The sequence below is a fragment of the Balaenoptera acutorostrata genome, chromosome 6 (genome assembly GCF_949987535.1).
Source record: "Balaenoptera acutorostrata chromosome 6, mBalAcu1.1, whole genome shotgun sequence".
In the NCBI taxonomy this organism is placed as follows: domain Eukaryota; kingdom Metazoa; phylum Chordata; class Mammalia; order Artiodactyla; family Balaenopteridae; genus Balaenoptera; species Balaenoptera acutorostrata.
The window spans coordinates 103,336,820-103,354,997 of NC_080069.1; the positions used below are offsets into that span (position 1 = coordinate 103,336,820).

Genomic DNA, 18,178 nt, shown 5'->3' on the forward strand with positions numbered 1-18,178 from the left:
AGCAGTCTATGTCTTTGAATTTGGAAATGATCAGGAAGCCAGGAGTTAGGAAGTATGGTACCACTTTTCTCCTGGGAAACGAAAATAATGCCACCTTGGTTATTCAGATTTCTGTTGACTAAAACTCCACATGGCGTAAGGTGGGAAAATGATCACAGCTCAGGACAAAGCGATTGGATTCTTCCTCTGGATCTATAAGGCATGGCTATAAGACGACTCCACTCTAGGACCTCGAAGAGCCATGGCAAAATATACGCCCCTCTAACACTCATTCTTCTCAACAATGTTCATCTAGTGCCTATTCAGACTATTCTGGGTGGTGTGGACACATCAGAAAACAAAATGCGTGAATATTGCTGCCTTCGTGGAGGTTACATTCTCATGGGAGGGAGACAGACAATAAGTATAATAAATAAGTGAATTATAGTGTATATTATGTTAAAAGGTGATAATTGCTATGGATCAAAGTAAGATAAAGAGGATCAACCAGTGAAGGGGGATTGCAATATAAAATAGGGTCAAAGTCAAATAGTGTTCAAAGCTTCCTCATTCACAAGGCAGTTTTCAGCAAAAACTTGAAGGAGAGGGTGAGAATTAAGTAAGCAATTACAGAGAAGTGGAGGGGTGTGGGGAGAGACAGTAAGAAATGAAATTAGAGAGGTAACGGAGGCCAGATAGTGTCCAGCCTTGCAGGGTTTATTCTAAGTGAAATGGGGAGCTTTGCAGGGTTTTGAGCATAAGATGACTTGGTGTGATTTATGCTTTAACAGATCGCTCTGGCTGCTGTGGTGGGAATTGTCTGCAGGGGTGAAAAAGTGGGAGAGCAGATTAGAGGCCACCACACATCCGGGCCAGACGAGACAGTGGCCGAGACCAGGATGGTGGCGGTGGAGGAGGGGAAACAGGGCAGATTCTGAATGTATCTCCGAGGTTGGGCCACCAGAATTTCCCGACAGATTAGACACAGATATGAGAGAAAGAAAGGAATCAAAGATAATTTCAACGTTTTTGAATTGAGCAACTAAAAAGGTTGTCATAACTGAGACGGTGCGGTCTATATATAGAGCAAGTTTGGCAGGAAAGATCAAGACATTTTTGGTTTTTAACACTTTAAGACAGAGATGGAGAAGTGTATTGCACATCCAAGCACGGCTGTTGAACAGTCTAGAGCTCAGGGGAGAGATCTGGGCTGGAGACAGACAGTTGGGAGCTGTCAGCATACTGATGATATTTAAAAGCAAGAGCGTGGATGAGATAACGAAGGGCTGAGAGAGAGTGGACAGAGGAGAAAAGAGGCCCAGGGACCATGCATGGGGACACTGTTGTTAATTTGGAGAGAAGAAAAGAAGCTAGCAGAGGAGTCTGAGGAGGACCAATCAGTGAGGAAAACCAAGAGCCAAGGGAAGCCAAAGGAAGGAGGGAGGGAGTGATGCCCTCTGTCAAACACTCCCCACAGCCAAATGATGCTACGAGCCGACGACTGGCGTTCACGGTGTGAGGGGCATCGGCGACCTTGACAAAAGCTGTGTCGGTGGAAGGGCAACAGTGCAAAACCCGATAGGCGGGTTTAAGAAAGAATGGAAAGAGGGACTGCAGACGGTGAGTGCAGACAAGACTTCCAGGTATTTTGTTATAAAAGGGGGAGCAGTGAGATGAACCCATATTCCCAGTGGAAATGAAATCTGCAGCATCCAAAGGGAAGGGGATCTGGTGGAGGAGTGGCCCTGGAGCCTGTCACCTCTGAGACCCCTGTCAGCAAGGCTTTCAGAGCCTCTGGCAGACTTCTCCTTGCCAGCGGTAGACGGGGAAGCCTTCGAAGTGAAGCTCCTTAAAGATGATGGCCTCCGGGTGGGCCTGTGAAGAGGAGGGCACATTTGGGCACCAGGGTCCAGGCAGGTGGCCGTGGTGAAAACGCAAGCGGTACAAGGCGTGTCAGAGTTCTGCCAGTGCTCTCCCTTCTGTCTCCTCCACTCTTTCTGACCCACGGGACTGCCCACAAGTCAACATGCACTCTGTGGTAGGCAGAATAATGGCCCCCAAAGACGTCCACATCCTGATTCCCAGAGCCTGTGACTATGTTACCTTACGTGGCAAAAGGGACTTTGCAGATATGACTAAGTTAAGAACCTTCAGATGGGGAGATTATTCTGTATTATACAGGTAGGCCCACAGGAGGGTCCTTGTAAGGGAAAGACGGATGCAGAAAAATTGGAGTCGGGAAAAAATATGTGATGATGGAAGCAGAGATCAGAGCGAGAGAGAGGGAGATTTGGAGATGCAGTGCTGCTGGCTTTGAAGATGGAGAAAGGGAGTATGAGTCAAGGAACGCAGGCGGCCTCTAGAACTGGAAAAGGCAAGGAAATGAGTCTCTTCTTGAGCCTTCAGAAGGAATGCAGCCCTGCCGACCCATTTTAGACTTCTGACCTCTAGAACTGTAAGACAATACATTCGTGCTGTTTTAAGCCACTAAGTTTGTGGTAAGAGTTAGAGCAGCCATGGGAAACCGACACACACACGGAGTCCTTGTACAGGCCAGGCAGCCAGGAACTGTTCATCCCTCACCTGCCAGAAGCAAGGTCCACCAAAAACTTCCCAAACAGTTCTAGGGAACAGAAAGAGGTCCTGAAGATAACACGTGAAATGCTTCTGTGCTACTCAAGGGTGAATACCCTGATATTCACAATACTTAGCATGTTCTTCTTTATGGCTTAATACAGTCATTTTATGGCGTAAATCTATCAATTTCTGTTCTGTTCTCAAAGCGGATGCAAAATAACTAGTGTCCACCCCTGGCCTACAAGCCAATAAGAGAATAGATCAAGGGGCTCAGCAAATCCCACACCTGCCCCTGCCCTCGCCATTTCAAGATACCAAGAGTTAGCCTGAAACAGTGGGTCTCACGCTTTCATAAGTGTCAGAATAATGTGGAGAGCCTGTGAAAAGCGATTGCTGGGCCCCTCACCCAACTTCTGACTGTGGAGATGGAGTGGGCCCCAAGGATTGTATTTCTAACGAGTCCCCAGGAGACGGTGATGCTGTTGGTCTGGGGCCCACACTTTGAGAACCACCAGCGTAGAAAAAGCATGGGGCTACCCTGCAGCCTGTAAAAAAGATAGTACTCTTCCGTGCGTGAGAGACAAGGTCGTATTGGTTGCCTGGTTTATTTTCCCAAGGATCCTAAGTGACCAGAAACTGAGGGAATGACACCTGAGCATAGTCTTACAAGTCCCAGGAAGTCAGGTGAAAATGCCCAGGGAATATCAGGGCCAGAAGAGCCCAGATGACTGGCAGAATCTAGCTTCAGCATCCTTCATAACTGGCATTACTCAGGCCTAAAGTTCCCACTTGCTACTTTGAAGAAAGTAATGTCAGCAGTCAGAAAAGTAGGGCTTTGGGACTTCCCGGTGGCACAGTGGTTAAGAACCCACCTGCCAGTGCAGGGGACACTGGTTCAATCCCTGGTCCAGTAAGATCCCACATGCTGCGGAGCAACTAAGCCTGTGCGCCACAACTACTGAGCCTGCACTCTAGAGCCAGCAAGCCACAACTACTGAGCCCGCACACTGCAACTACTGAAGCCTGCGCGCCTAGAGCCCATGCTCCGTAACAAGAGAAGCCACTGCAATGAGAAGCCCACGCACCGCAAAGAAGAGTAGCCCCCGCTTGCCACAACTAGAGAAAGCCCGCCTGCAGCAATGAAGACCCAAAGCAACCAAAAAAAAAAAAAAAAAAAGAGATAAAGAAAGAAAAGTAGGGCTTTGTCCTGAACCAAAAGAAACTGATGCAAGATGAGTGAGACACGAGAGGGACACATCCAAACGCTAGATTAGTCTTGCAGAAAGAGTGCTTCTCCGGAAGACTCACCCCAGCCATATTTCTCTTGGGTTAAGAAGTGGAGTCCTCATTTTCTCATCTTGGAAGAGGATGAAATGCTGTTTCTGGGATTGTCCACGCTGATGGGGATGTGGTTTCTTTATTGTGGGTAGAAAACAAATGTGGCATGAAAGCTGGGGGAAACAATTACTTGTCTCCAAGCTCTCCTAACAGTGAAATATGTTAGAATTTCTGGAGATCAGAGGCAGAGCAGAATCTCACTTGATTAAAATAGAATGGACAAGGCCAGCTTGTCCACAAGGCCAGACAGGTCTCAAAGACCTGAGACCTGAGCCGCTGAACTTGCAAAGACTAATTGCTTAAAAGCCTAGATCAAGTTACTGTATCCAAAATATTTGGCTGTGGTCAGGAAAATGCATCCTGGACCTCTGCTCAATTGGCAGGAAGATTTCCCAGGACTCTAGCTTAGCATCAATTAGAAAAATATGGGGGGAAAAAGTCCCTAATAAGATTGCCAGGTGCACCTGGAGTGTCCTTCTTGGAGAAAGTAGCATCTTTGATTTTTCACAACCCAGCAGGGAATCTACAAGTGGTCCTTCCTCAGCCTCTTCCACTCCCACCCACCTGTCTCAGTGCAGCCGAGGTGTTGTTAACTAGCAGGGTTATAAGGTTTCATTCCCACGAGTGAAGCCCATCATTTATTGTGGTTGCCTGGATCCTGATGGTAATCTGGAAGATTCCTTTTTGTTCTTCTTTCTCCTTTTTTAAAATTTTTAGACCACAGGTAAATCTGTAATCTCACCAACAGCACAGAATCATTTGTAGCAGAAAGGACTCTGTATGAGGAGTTCAGAAGATCTGCTTTTATTCTGAGTCTGTCGCTAATAGGATTAAAAGAGTCTCTGGTCCTTTTGGCCATCCATCTCCCCATCTGTAAAATAAGAGGCCTATACGACATCTCTTAGAAAATTGAGATTTAGTGAATATAGTTCTCTAGTTGATACTGCTTTTGGACTTATTTGAGCATGGAGGTGGGAGGGGAAGGTCTCAGCATAAGAGAGTGGAGAAGCGGGGGATGGAGGGCATGGCAGGGCACAGGAGAAGCAAAACAAGGACATTCTAGGGATGGAGAGAAAATGCATGCTCCTTTCCCTTGTAGTGGAAGTTGTCAGTTTGGTGCTGCTGCAGGAAACTCTGCCCACTACTGGCTGAAGGAAATGGCAGCCTGTTTTCCCTTCACCCACATTAAGCCACCGTCTACCCACCCCCAAACCTCCAGCACATCCCGAATATCCTGAAGAACCCTAAGTTTTTACCAGCCAGGACAACGTGTTCTATTTCTAAATCAAATCATGGCTTTTTACAACTTTGCAGAAAACAGTAGGTAAAAAACCAAAACTTTTAATAACTCTGTTTCTTCCATATTTTCAGCTCCTGTTATTTCTCTATGTCAAAATCCAGTATAAGCTGATTTAGCACAAATATACACAATTATATATTTTTAGTTTAATAAATACTATTTCATCAAGAATATTAGGAAATCTTTTAAATACTTTGATAGTCACTGGCCTATACCATATCTGTGAATCTTCTCCTTGTCCCGTCTTTCTACACCTGTGATCATGTGCGTGAGCTCATTACCTGGGGGAAGGGGGCCGGTTCTGTTATATGTAGAGATGGGTCCACGTATAGCAATTCTTCCAAATTTCTTAATCTGGGGGATAACAACGTTGGAAAACTCTACACCCACCTAAACAGACAGGGAAACAAAAAAACCAAAACCTTTAAATAATCTAAACCCTAGAAGATTCAGGAAAATCATTAACTCACAATGATCATTTCACAATACTTGTTTTAGCAGCAATAACACTGATTAAATTAGCACCGCAGGGCAGAAAATTGCAGTTGGAAAAAGACATTAGAAACTAGGCATTTTCATTTGACTGTAGAAATATACCTTGTATAACTTATAAATTTTACTTCATTATAATTTGGGGTTTTCTGATCAGTTCAATAATCTCATTGCCTTATCTAAAACTATGGAAAAATAACTCAGAAGCCATATCAAGAACAAAGTTGGAGGACTCACATTTTCTGATCTCAAAACTTACTACGAAGCTATATCAATCAAGACAGTGTGAGAACGGAAATATAGATCAATAGTACTAAACTGAGAGTTCAAAATAAGCCCTTACATTTATAGTCAATTGATTTTTGACAAGAGTGCCAAAACAATTCAACAGGGGAAAAAACAGTCTTTTTAACAAATGGTGCAGAACAACTGACATCCACATGGAAAAGAATGAAATAGGACTCCTTCCTTACACGATACACAAAAATTAACTTAAAACGTGTCATAGACCTAAATGTAAGAGCTAAAACGATAAAACTCTTAGGAAAAAACCATAGGAGTAAACCTTTGTGACCTTGGATAAGGCAACGCCTTCTTAGACGTGACACCAAAAGCCTAAGCAACAAAAGAAAAAATAAATTGGACTTCATGAAAAATTTAAAACTTCTGTGTTTCAAAGGACACCATCAAGAAAGTGGAAGAAAAGAAAAGGAAAGTGAAAGCAACTCACAGAATAAGAGAAAATATTTGCAAACCCTATACAGGAGATATTATTACTAATGATCCTCATTATAAGTATATTCTGTATTTGAGAATTGGACGACTTGCTAAAATTTATTTATAACCCCCAAATCAATACTCATAGAGCTTTCCCTGGTCATTTGCAGACATACACAGAGTGGCTAGTGGCAAAAGAGACACAAAGTTCCCAGCTAAGGTCAAAAAAGGCCAAGGGTCTGCCTTCTTTTTTCAGCTCTCATTCCAGAGATTACCAGAGGATGAAGACAGTAGGGGGCAGTGTAGAGTGGTTCAAGAAGCTCCAGCTTTGGGGCCAGCTGAATGGAGTATGAATCCCAACTGTGGGAGGATTAGTCCTGGGGCAGCCTCAGACAAGTTACTTAACACTTTTAAACAAAATTTTTCTCTTTTGAAATAAAGAAAAGAGAAGCTACAGGAAGGACTTAAGATTGTAATCTATGTAAGATATGTGCATGTGTGTGCACACTTCCAGTAGGAGCAATGGTTCAGTGTTTGCGGTGACTTTATAGAACATAACAACCAGGAATACTGAGAATTGACTGTATCTGATAAGGGACTTGGGTCCAGAATATATAAAGAACTCTGACAACTCAACAAATAACCCAACTGAAAATGGTCGAAGGATTTGAGCAAACATTTCTCCAAAGAAGACATACAAATGGCCAATAAGCACATGAAAAGATGCTCAACATCATTAGCCATTGGAGAAATGCAAATCAAAACCACAACAAAATATCACTTCAAACTCACTAGGATAGCCACAATCAAAATGACAGATAATAAAACCTTGAAAACATGCTAAATGTAAGAAGCCAGTCACAAAATATCACTTTTGGGGGGACAAAGGGGAGTGACTGCTAATGAATACAAGCATTTCTTTTCAGGGTGATGAAAATGTTCTAAAATTGTGGCAAGGGTTGTACAATTCTGTGAATACACTAAAAATTAGAGTTCTATGCTTTAAACAGGTAAATTATATTTCAATAAAGCTGTTTTTTAAAAAAGGCATATGTGCTTTCCTCATATATTTTTAGATGGAAACTCTAGAAGTAGATTCCCTCATATAGTGCTTTGTTGCTTTGCTAGTAAATCAGGTATTAAGTCCAGTTTGTACTCACATTATCAAAATCACAGCCTCAGGAGAGGCTTTTTGCAAAGTTTCTTCCAAAGACTTTACTGTTTTGTAGTTAAAGGCAACATCAAATCCATACTTTTCAAGGCAGGTAACCCTTTTGTCAGACCCTGCTGCTCCAACAACTTTGCAGCCCTAAATGGGGAGAAAAATGGAAACCATTTATAAACCACAAGCATGGGCCAAGTCTATCCTCCTAGTCTAGAATGGCCAGGTTCCTCCAAAACACCCTCCTAGGTGCTGAGCCACATATATAATGGGCCAACAGACCCCCTAGGTGAAATTCGTCCCTAAACTAACCTATGATACAACCCAACCATAACTTCAGCTTGCCTCTGACCACCCCACCGATCCCTCCTATGTTTAGGTGGTTTGCAGCTCATTTCAACCTGCTGGCTTGACTCTCCTGTTTCTTTATGTTGGGGTTTCTTCTCCCTTGCAATGACTTGCATGCTATCTCTTGGTGCAGTGACTCTTTAGACTATAATTTTGGCTCTGCCCTGGGACTCTCATATCAAAGACAGCCCTCCTGGTAACTGCCCTGTGTTCTGTGATTTGGCCCAAAGCATTGGACTAGATGCTGCCTAATCATAGAGGAACTGGAGTGCATTCTGAGAAGCACTTTCAGGTTGAGACTAGAGATTATATTGGTACATAGAGTGTAGATCTTCAGGAAGCTCTCTTCTATTCTGAATGTATCGTGAAGACCAGAATATCAGCCTCTGTTCACTTTCAATTGGGGAAAGGCCTTTGGGTTCGTACATGTATCTGTACAAACAACTGCCATATACTTTTTCCATTCCTTCATGATTCAAGAAAAAATGATTTTGCAAAATCTCTTATCCTTGGTCCTTTTGCCTTCTAACCTTATACTCTCATAAGATGATCTCATTTACTCTTATGACCTCACTGCCACCTTCATGCAGATGATTCCCTTGTTTATTAACTCCAGCCATGCCTCTCTCCTGAGTTCCAAATCAGTATTTCCAATGACCTATAACAATCTTCACTTGGAGAGCCTAAGGGGCCTCATAATCAATATGTCTAAAATGGAATCTTGTTTTTCCTTGCTTCTTACCTGTTGTTCCTCCTCTATTCTTTATTGTAGTGGGTGATACCACGCAGTTATCCAAACCTGAAACATGTGGGTCAAAGGAGATGCTTTCCTTTCTCCTGTTAACCACATCCAATCACCAGGTGTTTATTCTTTTTCAACAAATATCCTTAAAAGCTGCCTCTGACGTCCCATCAGGGTCAAAAAGATTTCTCTAAAATGCAGAATTAATCATGTCATTCCTCTAAGGATTAAGCACAAACTTCTTAGCATGGCAGTCTCTAACGAAGTTTCTAAAAGAATAGGTTTAAGACTGAGTCCTATCAGGACTTCCCTGGTGGTCCAGTGGTTAAGGCTCTGCGCTTCCATGGCCGGGGGCACGGGTTTGATCCCTGGTTGGGGAACTAAGATCCCACATGCTGCATGGCACAGCCAGAAAAAAAAAAAGATAAGAGAGAGAGAGACGGCTCTTCCCTAATTAAAAAATACGTCCTATCAAATTTTTTAAATAAAAATCCCTTAAAGTTTTAATAAAACATTTAAAATTTGGAAGTATTACTAATTCATTTTGTAAGTCTAGCATAACCCAAAGCTAAACACTGATAAGTTCCAAACAAAAAACTATAAACCAAACTCACCTATGAATATAGATGCAAAAATTCTATATAAAATGTTATTAAAAAAAATGTTATTAAATCAAATCCAAAAGTATAAATTCACAATACACCATTGGTAAATAACGATTATTTCAGAATGCTATTACGGTTTAACATTAGAAAACTAATGTAATTCCTTAACTGCAGAATTTGCAACCTGTCTGACAGCCTCATCTCTTTATTTGTATTCCAAGCTCCCATTAGCACTGGAGACCAGCCCAAACCCTGGGCTGTTGGTTGTAGTCCTGTACTCATCTGTATTCTCCCTGTTTCCCTAGAAACTAGATCCTGAATCCAACATCCAGCCTCTGGCAAAGGATAAGCCAAACCAGATCACCTTGGAACATTTCCACTATGTGATACGTCCTGAGCATGTGTGAGCTGCCTGATGTCTTGTACCCCTACCATCAAATCAGATCTCTTGAGCACAGACACCTGTCCAGATCAGAGGCAATGTTTCCATGCCCTGCATGCCTCCCATGAGTTAGTTCCCAAGCTGGGGCCCCACTGCTCTGGGCTGACTGCAGTAGCCTTTTGCAATGGGGCCGTGTGTGTGATGACTCTTGGTTGGCTGATCTCAAGTCCCTCTTTTAATTGTTGGGGGCAATCATGAAGAAAGGAGATTAAGTTGTAACAAGAAATGTTCAGTAAAAACTATGAAAATAGTTACTGCTTACAAATTCACTACTCTAGCAGAGGCCATTCCTGACTTGAGACCTGCAGTGGTATCAAATTACAATGTTCAGGTCATCTTTGCTGCACCATTTCCCCCATTCCCCCCGTTTCTCAGTCATTCCCAATCTCCAGCTTCTCAATGAAATAGACTAGTAGACCACATTCCCTGAGACGACAAAAGGTCTGCTGTGTTCACCTCGCATTCCCAGGGCACACTGTGGGTCCTGAGTAAATGTTTGTTACGGAGGAAGACACCTTGAGCTTAGCGATCTGCCCCACAACGGAGCCCACTGCTCCTGCGGCCACGTTAACCAGCACTGTTTCTCCACCCTGCACACCACAGATGTCGAGCCGGCCAGAGCAGGCTTTTAGGCTAAGGGAAGAAAAGTAAGGCTATGGGGATAAATTTGCTTCTTTCCCCTGTATCTCATTTATATATACCTTCTCAGCAGCTCAGTGCCATGGGTCCAGGTAAAAGACAGAAAATATAGGAAATGGATATTACCAGCCACTAATGGTCCACCTCCTCCTTCTTTACCTCCAGGAGAGGAAAAAAGATGATGGGAACTAGGGAGGGAACAGAGAGGTGGCTGGAAGGGGGGAAGCATCCTGTCCACCCCTAGGCCAAGTTTCAGGGGTGAAGGAAAATAGATCCCCCTTAAACTTTAGGGATCCAAGAACAGAGAGCTTATGCCTCATTCCTATGTAAGTTCTAGGGAGATGGCGAGCTTCATGGGGAAAGCCTCCATGTCATCATGGTGTCATAAACAGATATAACGGTATATGGTGTCTAGGCCTGAGAGGGTCAGGAAGAAACACCTTGAACTTCCCATGGCTCCAGAGTGGTATGAAAGAACAGCTGCAATCTCCCCATCTCATCCCTAGTGAGATGCCAAAGTTAGCTTGCAGGGAAACGACTAGTGGGCCTGCAAAGATGCAGCTCACATAGCACCGATGGGGATTAGGTCAAGAAACCACCACACTTCAGTGGATTTCCAGCTTGGAAGGGGATGTGGCTGAGGACTCAATGAGAAAAGTTACACTTTGAGAGGCGGGGACCAACACAAAACTAAGATCAAGAGCAAGAAGTTGGGCTTCCCTGGTGGCGCAGTGGTTGAGAATCTGCCTGCCAATGCGGGGGACACGGGTTCGAGCCCTGGTCTGGGAGGATCCCACATGCCGCGGAGCAGCTGGGCCCGTGAGCCACAATTACTGAGCCTGCGCATCTGGAGCCTGTGCTCCGCAACAAGAGAGGCCGCGATAGTGAGAGGCCCATGCACCGCGATGAAGAGTGGCCCCCGCTTGCCGCAACTAGAGAAAGCCCTCGCACAGAAACGAAGACCCAACACAACCATAAATAAATAAATAAACAAATACTTTAAAAAAAAATGACCTTCTATATATGTTAATGACATTAAAATTTCCTTTAAAAAAAAAAAAAAGAGCAAAAAGTTGTTGTCCCCCCTCTGCTGGGTTTGTGTTAGCCCTGGGAGCTTTGCATCAACCCTATGGAGAAGACAAAGGAAATTATGAGTTTTAAACCTGAAATCATAAGAGAAATCACTGGTTTAATGGAGGTTTTATTTTACTACACCAGCTTGAGACAGAAATGAAGTACAGAAGTAGAAAAATTTTAAGTTCTATTTTTGCACCCCTGAGTCTGAGCCCATGAAATCTATACCCATTACGGTGATTGTTAAGCCACTGGCAAAATTTCAGACAATTCATATAAAGTCATTTCTGTGTAAAACAAACTAAATGTTGGCGTGACTTAAGCTTATTTAGCCTTGACTACATTTGAGGGCTTGTTAGAGTTGGGTATTGAAGGGAAAGCAGTGAAAGGCAAACAGCACTTTTTCTGAGGATCCCATATCTAATATTCCCTTAACCCACTGTTTTCAAAAGATGGATGGAACACCACTTGTCTCAGAATCACCTGGAGCTTTATTAAAAATTTAGATTCCCAGACCCTGCCTCAAACCCACTGATTCAAAAATACTGGGATGTGGATATATGAATTTTAATAGGACTCTAGGTGATTCTTATGAATGCTAGCAACTGAGAACCACCGCTTTAATGAATGCTGATATCAGAGTATGCTAGGCAAGTTAGCCTAACTCCCAAAGAGAAGCAGAAGGTACATTTTCAGATTGGGTCATTCCACCCATGACAACCCGTACACCCCCTCCCCCAATCTCCCGTCTAGATGTCTGCAAAATCAGCTTTCAGTTAGACATACTGACCTAAGATATACAAGGTCTTTCCCAAACATCACCTCCTTTTAAAAGTAAAATGGAGATAGGATGAAGAAGCCAGCAATAAAGAAATCCTAGAGGGAAAATGAAAGGTATGCTTTGGACGAAGGGGGACTGGATAGAATCAACAGGTTGGAGAGCAAAACACTTGAACTCTTCCAGCTTAACAAGAAGACAGAGATCCTATTGAAGGAAATAATGCAATACTTTGGGAGGATGTTAAATCTTTGGAGCCTGGACAGCTGAAAGACCCTAGGTTTCAAAGTTCAACTTCTTTTATAGTTTATAGCAGAAGTTCCAGCATTCTGGAAGGGTTGACCCATCCCACTGGTAAGGGCGCATAATGGCAGGAATTCTCAAAGAATTGGTGGTGTGTTGCTCATGGAGGCTAGAAACATGGCATATATAACCCCTCGCCCTCAGTCTTTGAGAACCACTGGTATGAAGTTGGTTATCTGGAGTAAAAGCGTACTCCTTAGGGGCTTGAAATGGGTGAATGAGAAATATACCCACAAATGAATACATTATCCTCTGTTTTTAGAATTCAAATCTCCTAATATTTTACCAATTACTTTCTCTCCAACTAAGTCATGGGAGACTGGCTCCTTGGTTTCCTCATGTCTGCCTTCACCCCCGTGCTCCTACCCCCAGCTCACCATTTAGAGAAGGATGGGTGGGATAACAAGGTGGGAGAGGAAGAGCTGTCACTAGTAGAGGGTACGGGCAGGCAGGAAAGACCGGAAAGGGCTGTCATTCTGTTTAGTGCCTTAAGCATCCGCTAATTTCACAATGTTGTCTCTTGGCTGTGGCAGTTCTGAGGAGCTCAAATTCTGTGTGTTATATGAACTTGGGGGGTATGGGACTGGTTTTGCTGGAGGCTGATCATTTGGGGATATATATATTTCCGTTTCATTCTTTAGAAGTCCTTCAAAGGGTGAAAAGAAAGGAGGAGGAAGGGTGCGAAGAAGGAATGAAGAAAGAAAAGGATCACACAACTTAGAGAAATTACTTAGAGAAACTTTCCAGGCTAGGAAAATTTGGGGGACTTCAAAGGGAATTCAGTTGACCTTGCTTCTCCAGGACCTGAGAGGAAACTTGAGGTGCAAAGTGCAGCTGGGCCCTGGAGGGCAGACACAGGATGAACTGACCAGGAGTCTTCCTGAGGGATAAGGCCAAGAGACACTTGAGTGTTTTAAATCTGCACCACACTGACTGTACAACTATACTGTGATTCATCTCAGCTATTTAAACATCAGATCCCCTGACACCTCCGGAAACTCAGATGTGGAAAGGAGGTGAGGTATCAGAGACAGTACAGAAAGGCCAAGGTACACTGAACTCTTTTTCCCTTTTTAAACTCTGAAATGGAGGCAGACATGAGTGAGGGGTGAAGCCAAGACCTTTCCAGGGACAGAAGGAGCTGGTTCCTTTGTGTCACGCCATTTACCAGAGGCTTGAGAGGGACAATGCGCCCCCTCCCTCCCACGCTGCTCCTCACTGTCACTTTCTCTTTGTACCTGAGTTCCCCTCTCTCTCCTTCAGTCCCAAGGCTAACTCTAGCCCGTCTTCTTCCCTTCTTAGTCCCATCATCCTTTCTAATCAGCCCCTGAGCCTAGAACGTCTCGAGTCTCTTCTCGTTGATCAAGTTCTGGACCAACCATTTTGGAAAACCAGGATGTCAGGTATTCAAACGAGTGAAATGAACCCATGAAACTCACCTGGGCATGCCAACCGTTCCCAGAGCCAAAGACAGTGGTAACGTGTTCGGCCACTCTGCAAGCAGCTTTTCCAGGTTTTTCCCATCAGAAATGGAGTGCGCTGTCCCGCCAGAAGGAGCCACTACAGTAGTTCCTATTGGGAAGGCTACGTTTTTACTTTCCACAACCCTGAAAGAGACAGCACATTCAAACACGGGAAACCCCTTTCCTTTCCAGTGAGTCCGATGCTGCATGGTTAGTGGCCACAAAGGGGTACTGAGTTTCATGTTCCATGATTTAATACCCTACCACATCTCTCCATCTGAGCTCTTAGCCATTGGTCTCTCCTCCTCAAGAAAAAATATGGGCCCTCAGAGAGGAATTCTCAACTGGTCCAGCATCTGTCCCTGTCATCACTCACTCTTCTCTCTCTAAGCAAGAGGTGTTCATCCTCTGGCTCAAGGTGACCTGGACACCAGCCTCTTCTCTTCTTCAGAGGCTACCCTCCATTTCTTAGCCCTTCCTCTCTTTTGAATCCTCAACATTCTCCTCTCTTACTGTCCCTTTCTTACAATCTCATCCTATCTCTACCTCGTCTCTCTCTCTCTTCTTCTTTTAACAGCCAAGTTTCTTCACTTCCCATTCACTTGATAACCCAATGCAACCTGCTTTCCACCCCCACTGTTGGAAGCAACCTAAATGTCCATCAAGAGAGGAATGGTATAAAGCAGAAGCTAACACACTATTGTAAGGCAATTATACTTCAATAAAGATGTTTAAAAAAAAAAAAAAAAAAGAGAGGAATGGATAAAGAAGATGTGGTACATATATACAATGGAATATTACTCAACCATAAAAAGGAATGAAACTGGGTCATTTGTAGAGATGTGGATGGACCTAGATAGTGTCATACAGAGTGAAGTAAGTCAGAAAGAGAAAAACAAATATCATATATTAATGCATATATGTGGAATCTAGAAAAATGGTATAGATGACTTTATTTGCAAAGCAGAAATAGAGACACAGATGTAGAGAACAAATGTATGGATACCAAGGGGGAAAGGGGTGGGGTGGGAGGAATTAGGATATTGGGATTGACACATACATACTATTGATACTATGTATAAAATAGACAACTGATGGGAACATACTGTATAGCACAGGGAACTGTACTTAATGCACTGTGGTGTCCTAAATGGGAGGGAAACCCAAAAGGGAGAGGATCTATGTATATGTATGGCTGATTCGTTTTGCTGTGCAGTAGAAACTAACACAACATTGTAAAGCAACTAGACTCCAATAAACATTAATAAAAAAACAAAACAAAACAAAAAAACATAAGCCAGGTACACTGGGTACTTGTTACCCAAAACACTAGACACACAAAAAGGGATGCTAGTTAACATTTGGAAACATATTTTTCACTTTAGATTTTAATCTCTACCAATCAACTATGAAAAAAATTATTTAAAAGAATGATGGCTGCATTGTTTACCTAGGCAAAAAGTTACTGAGTCAGTGGCCAGTGAAAGCGTTTTTTCTCTCCTCTCCCTGAACTGTTTACTAAGTACACACGTTTTAGTCGACTGCAGATTACCTAAATTAAAAGAATATAGGTAAAGGAAAGGCAAGAAAACCTAATTTTAGTCTTAGCATCTTTCTCTACCCAAATTATTTGCCAGTAGTGAAATGGAGAAATTCGAGCTTGGCTTCTTTCTTCTTTTACGTTTTTGGGAAGGAATTCTGGTGAACAATGAGAGGAAAATTGTGCACATGAAGATAGGGGATGGCTGTAAAGTAAAGGGGCCAGTGTAATCCCTCACTGCTCTGCTCAGACTTTGGCCTGAAAAAGATGAGCATCCGTGAATCCCATCACTGACATCCTACTGGGAGAAACAGGGGGAAGTCACAGCGTTTTGAATCAGCTGGATATTTTAAAAGATTGACCACGTCAAAGTAGTGTCCAATGCACAACATAAGAATTTTCTGGAGGAAAATAATACCTCATATAAGGGTCCACGGTGAAGAACAAAGCTTCCAGCAGGACCTCTACAAAATAAAGCATTCCACAGGCAATTAGAAACCCTGGCCTGATGCCTTATCTCTGGCCTTCTAAATAAACACAGACAATCTCTCTGCTTCCGGGTTGCCCTCTCATCTGTGCTTTCTATTGAAGAGCCAAGAAGAGCTCTCACCTTTGGCTCAGTCCAGTTAATAAAAGTAAAAATTATTTTTAAAATTTTTAAATAAAATTTAAAATTTTTATTTACTCAGCACTCACTCCATGCTTTACATAGATTATTTCATACGATGTTCTCAACAGTTATTGTTTCCATTTTATTTAAGCTTAGGTTAAGTATCTTGACCAGGGCCACATTTGTAACCACTATGTTACAGGGCTCACATAGGGTTTTATTACCAGCCTCAGTTAGTATTAAAAAATACATGCATTTTGCTGGAGTGACCCTCATGCACCCATCCTCTGGAATTTTGGTTCTGAGTTTTGGCTATCCCAACCTAGATGGGATCTATAACTTTGCCATGCTACTTGATTGCATGCCCTTTTCTCAAAGCTTACCTACCTGAAAATAGCCCTTAGAGACACCCTTTAGCCCGTGCTCTGCAAAGCTTATCTCCAAACACGTGATGGGGTGTGTCGCCATTTCTCTCCCTTCAATTTCTGCAGGGATATTGTCTGCTCACAGGGATAGTCTGAGGTCTTCACAGTGCTGCTAGGCAGTTCTTACCCTACTGTCATCGTGGGGCTCACTGGGACAGAGAGGAAATCCTCCCCATGGGCTGGTGAAAGTCAGGAAGAACAATGCACCCAAGAATGCGTTTCAATTACCAAGGAAAGTAGAGGGATCTTCTAACATGACACTGAGGCTTCACACACACAGCCTTGAAAAGGTCTCTGCGGCCGTTTGCAAAAGGGCCACAGATACCACCCATCCCTGTGTGCGGGCTTCTTTGCCGTCCTCCCATCAAGAAGTCTACTGCCACACCTTGAATCTGGGCTTGCTTTGATGAACATCATATTAGCAAACATGATATAAGTAGAGGCTTGAAAAGTGCTTGCATATTGGATCTTGCCAATTCCTGCTGCTCTAGATTTATGAAATCACAGTGAAAACAGAGAGCTCAAGCCAGCCAGCTAGAAAGGCCACATAGAGGAGAACTGAGGCGTGCACCTGAGCAGAAAGCCGGCTTACGTGACATGTGAGTGACGACCATCCTAAGTTAACCATTTAGCCCAGATGAGACCTACAGAAGGCCCACCAACTTAACCCAGCCCAAACTGCCAACCCACAGAATTGTGAACTAATAAATGATTGTTGTTTGAAGTCACTAAATGTGGAGGTAGTTTGTTATCCAGCAAAGGCAAACTGATATAGTCTCTTGCAACTTAAATCTAATGAGTATGACTTACCTCCATTTTTTAAGGGTGGGAGTTCGACTGTCTCCAATTCAAAGTCACTATTTGTAGGGTGGCCTACAAAGTGCTTCTTCAGGGTCCAGCTCTTAGCATGAACCATCCTGAAGCTCCTAGAACACAGTAAATATGTAGTCAATGCCATGAAGTGACTGGATTCTTATGGTTCCCTAAGTGTTGTGCTGAGGCCAGACAGCAGGGTCTACCCGTCATCAACTTTGCCATTATCATTTAACATCAATCACATTTATTTAGTATTCACTGTTTCTATTGGTGTGTTAAGCACGTCATACTTATCATCTCATTTTACCCTCATAATTTCCCTATAAGATAGGTATTATTATCATTGCCAGTGCACAGTTGTACAGAAGAGGAAACTGAGGCTACCTTAGAAATCTCCAAGGCAAGGAACAATGTTAACCCACACAAATTCTTCCTAGCCACTGCTAAGGTTTCGCTAGGGCACTGAACAACTACCTGGAGTGCAAATATTCCATTTTTCTCCTCATATGAAGCGAATTCTATGAAAAAGCATCAAACACAAAGAACCGACGTCCATGCACATCTTTCAAAGGGACAGAGCGCTGCGTTCTAAGGCAAGCAGTCTCAGGAACACCTGACAACCGCCGGGTGGCGCTGCGCTCAGCCCCATTTTCAGGCGCGAGTCTTCTTCGGCACCAACGGGGAAATCAGGGTCTGTTTGGGTTTAAACTTGCCTGCAGACAAGGCCAAGAGAAGATGATTCAAGCGGCCCTGAGCTCTCAGGACATTTTGCTTGGAGCGATCGAGGTGGTTCGATCCGAAACCTTACTGTTCCTACTTGTCTTTTTT

General features: G+C 43.3%; 1 protein-coding gene across 1 annotated transcript; it reads right to left on the minus strand.

Moving 5' to 3' along the window:
* Positions 1–1,764: 1,764 nt before the first annotated feature.
* PTGR1 (prostaglandin reductase 1) lies at positions 1,765–17,450 on the minus strand. The gene is made up of 7 exons (XM_007178303.1): positions 17,345–17,450; positions 15,918–15,963; positions 13,936–14,103; positions 10,206–10,335; positions 7,564–7,712; positions 5,476–5,548; positions 1,765–1,854 (listed from the first exon to the last, which is right to left on the minus strand). Exons 1-7 carry the CDS (start codon positions 17,448–17,450, stop codon positions 1,765–1,767), a joined length of 762 nt encoding a protein of 253 aa, XP_007178365.1.
* Positions 17,451–18,178: the final 728 nt, after the last annotated feature.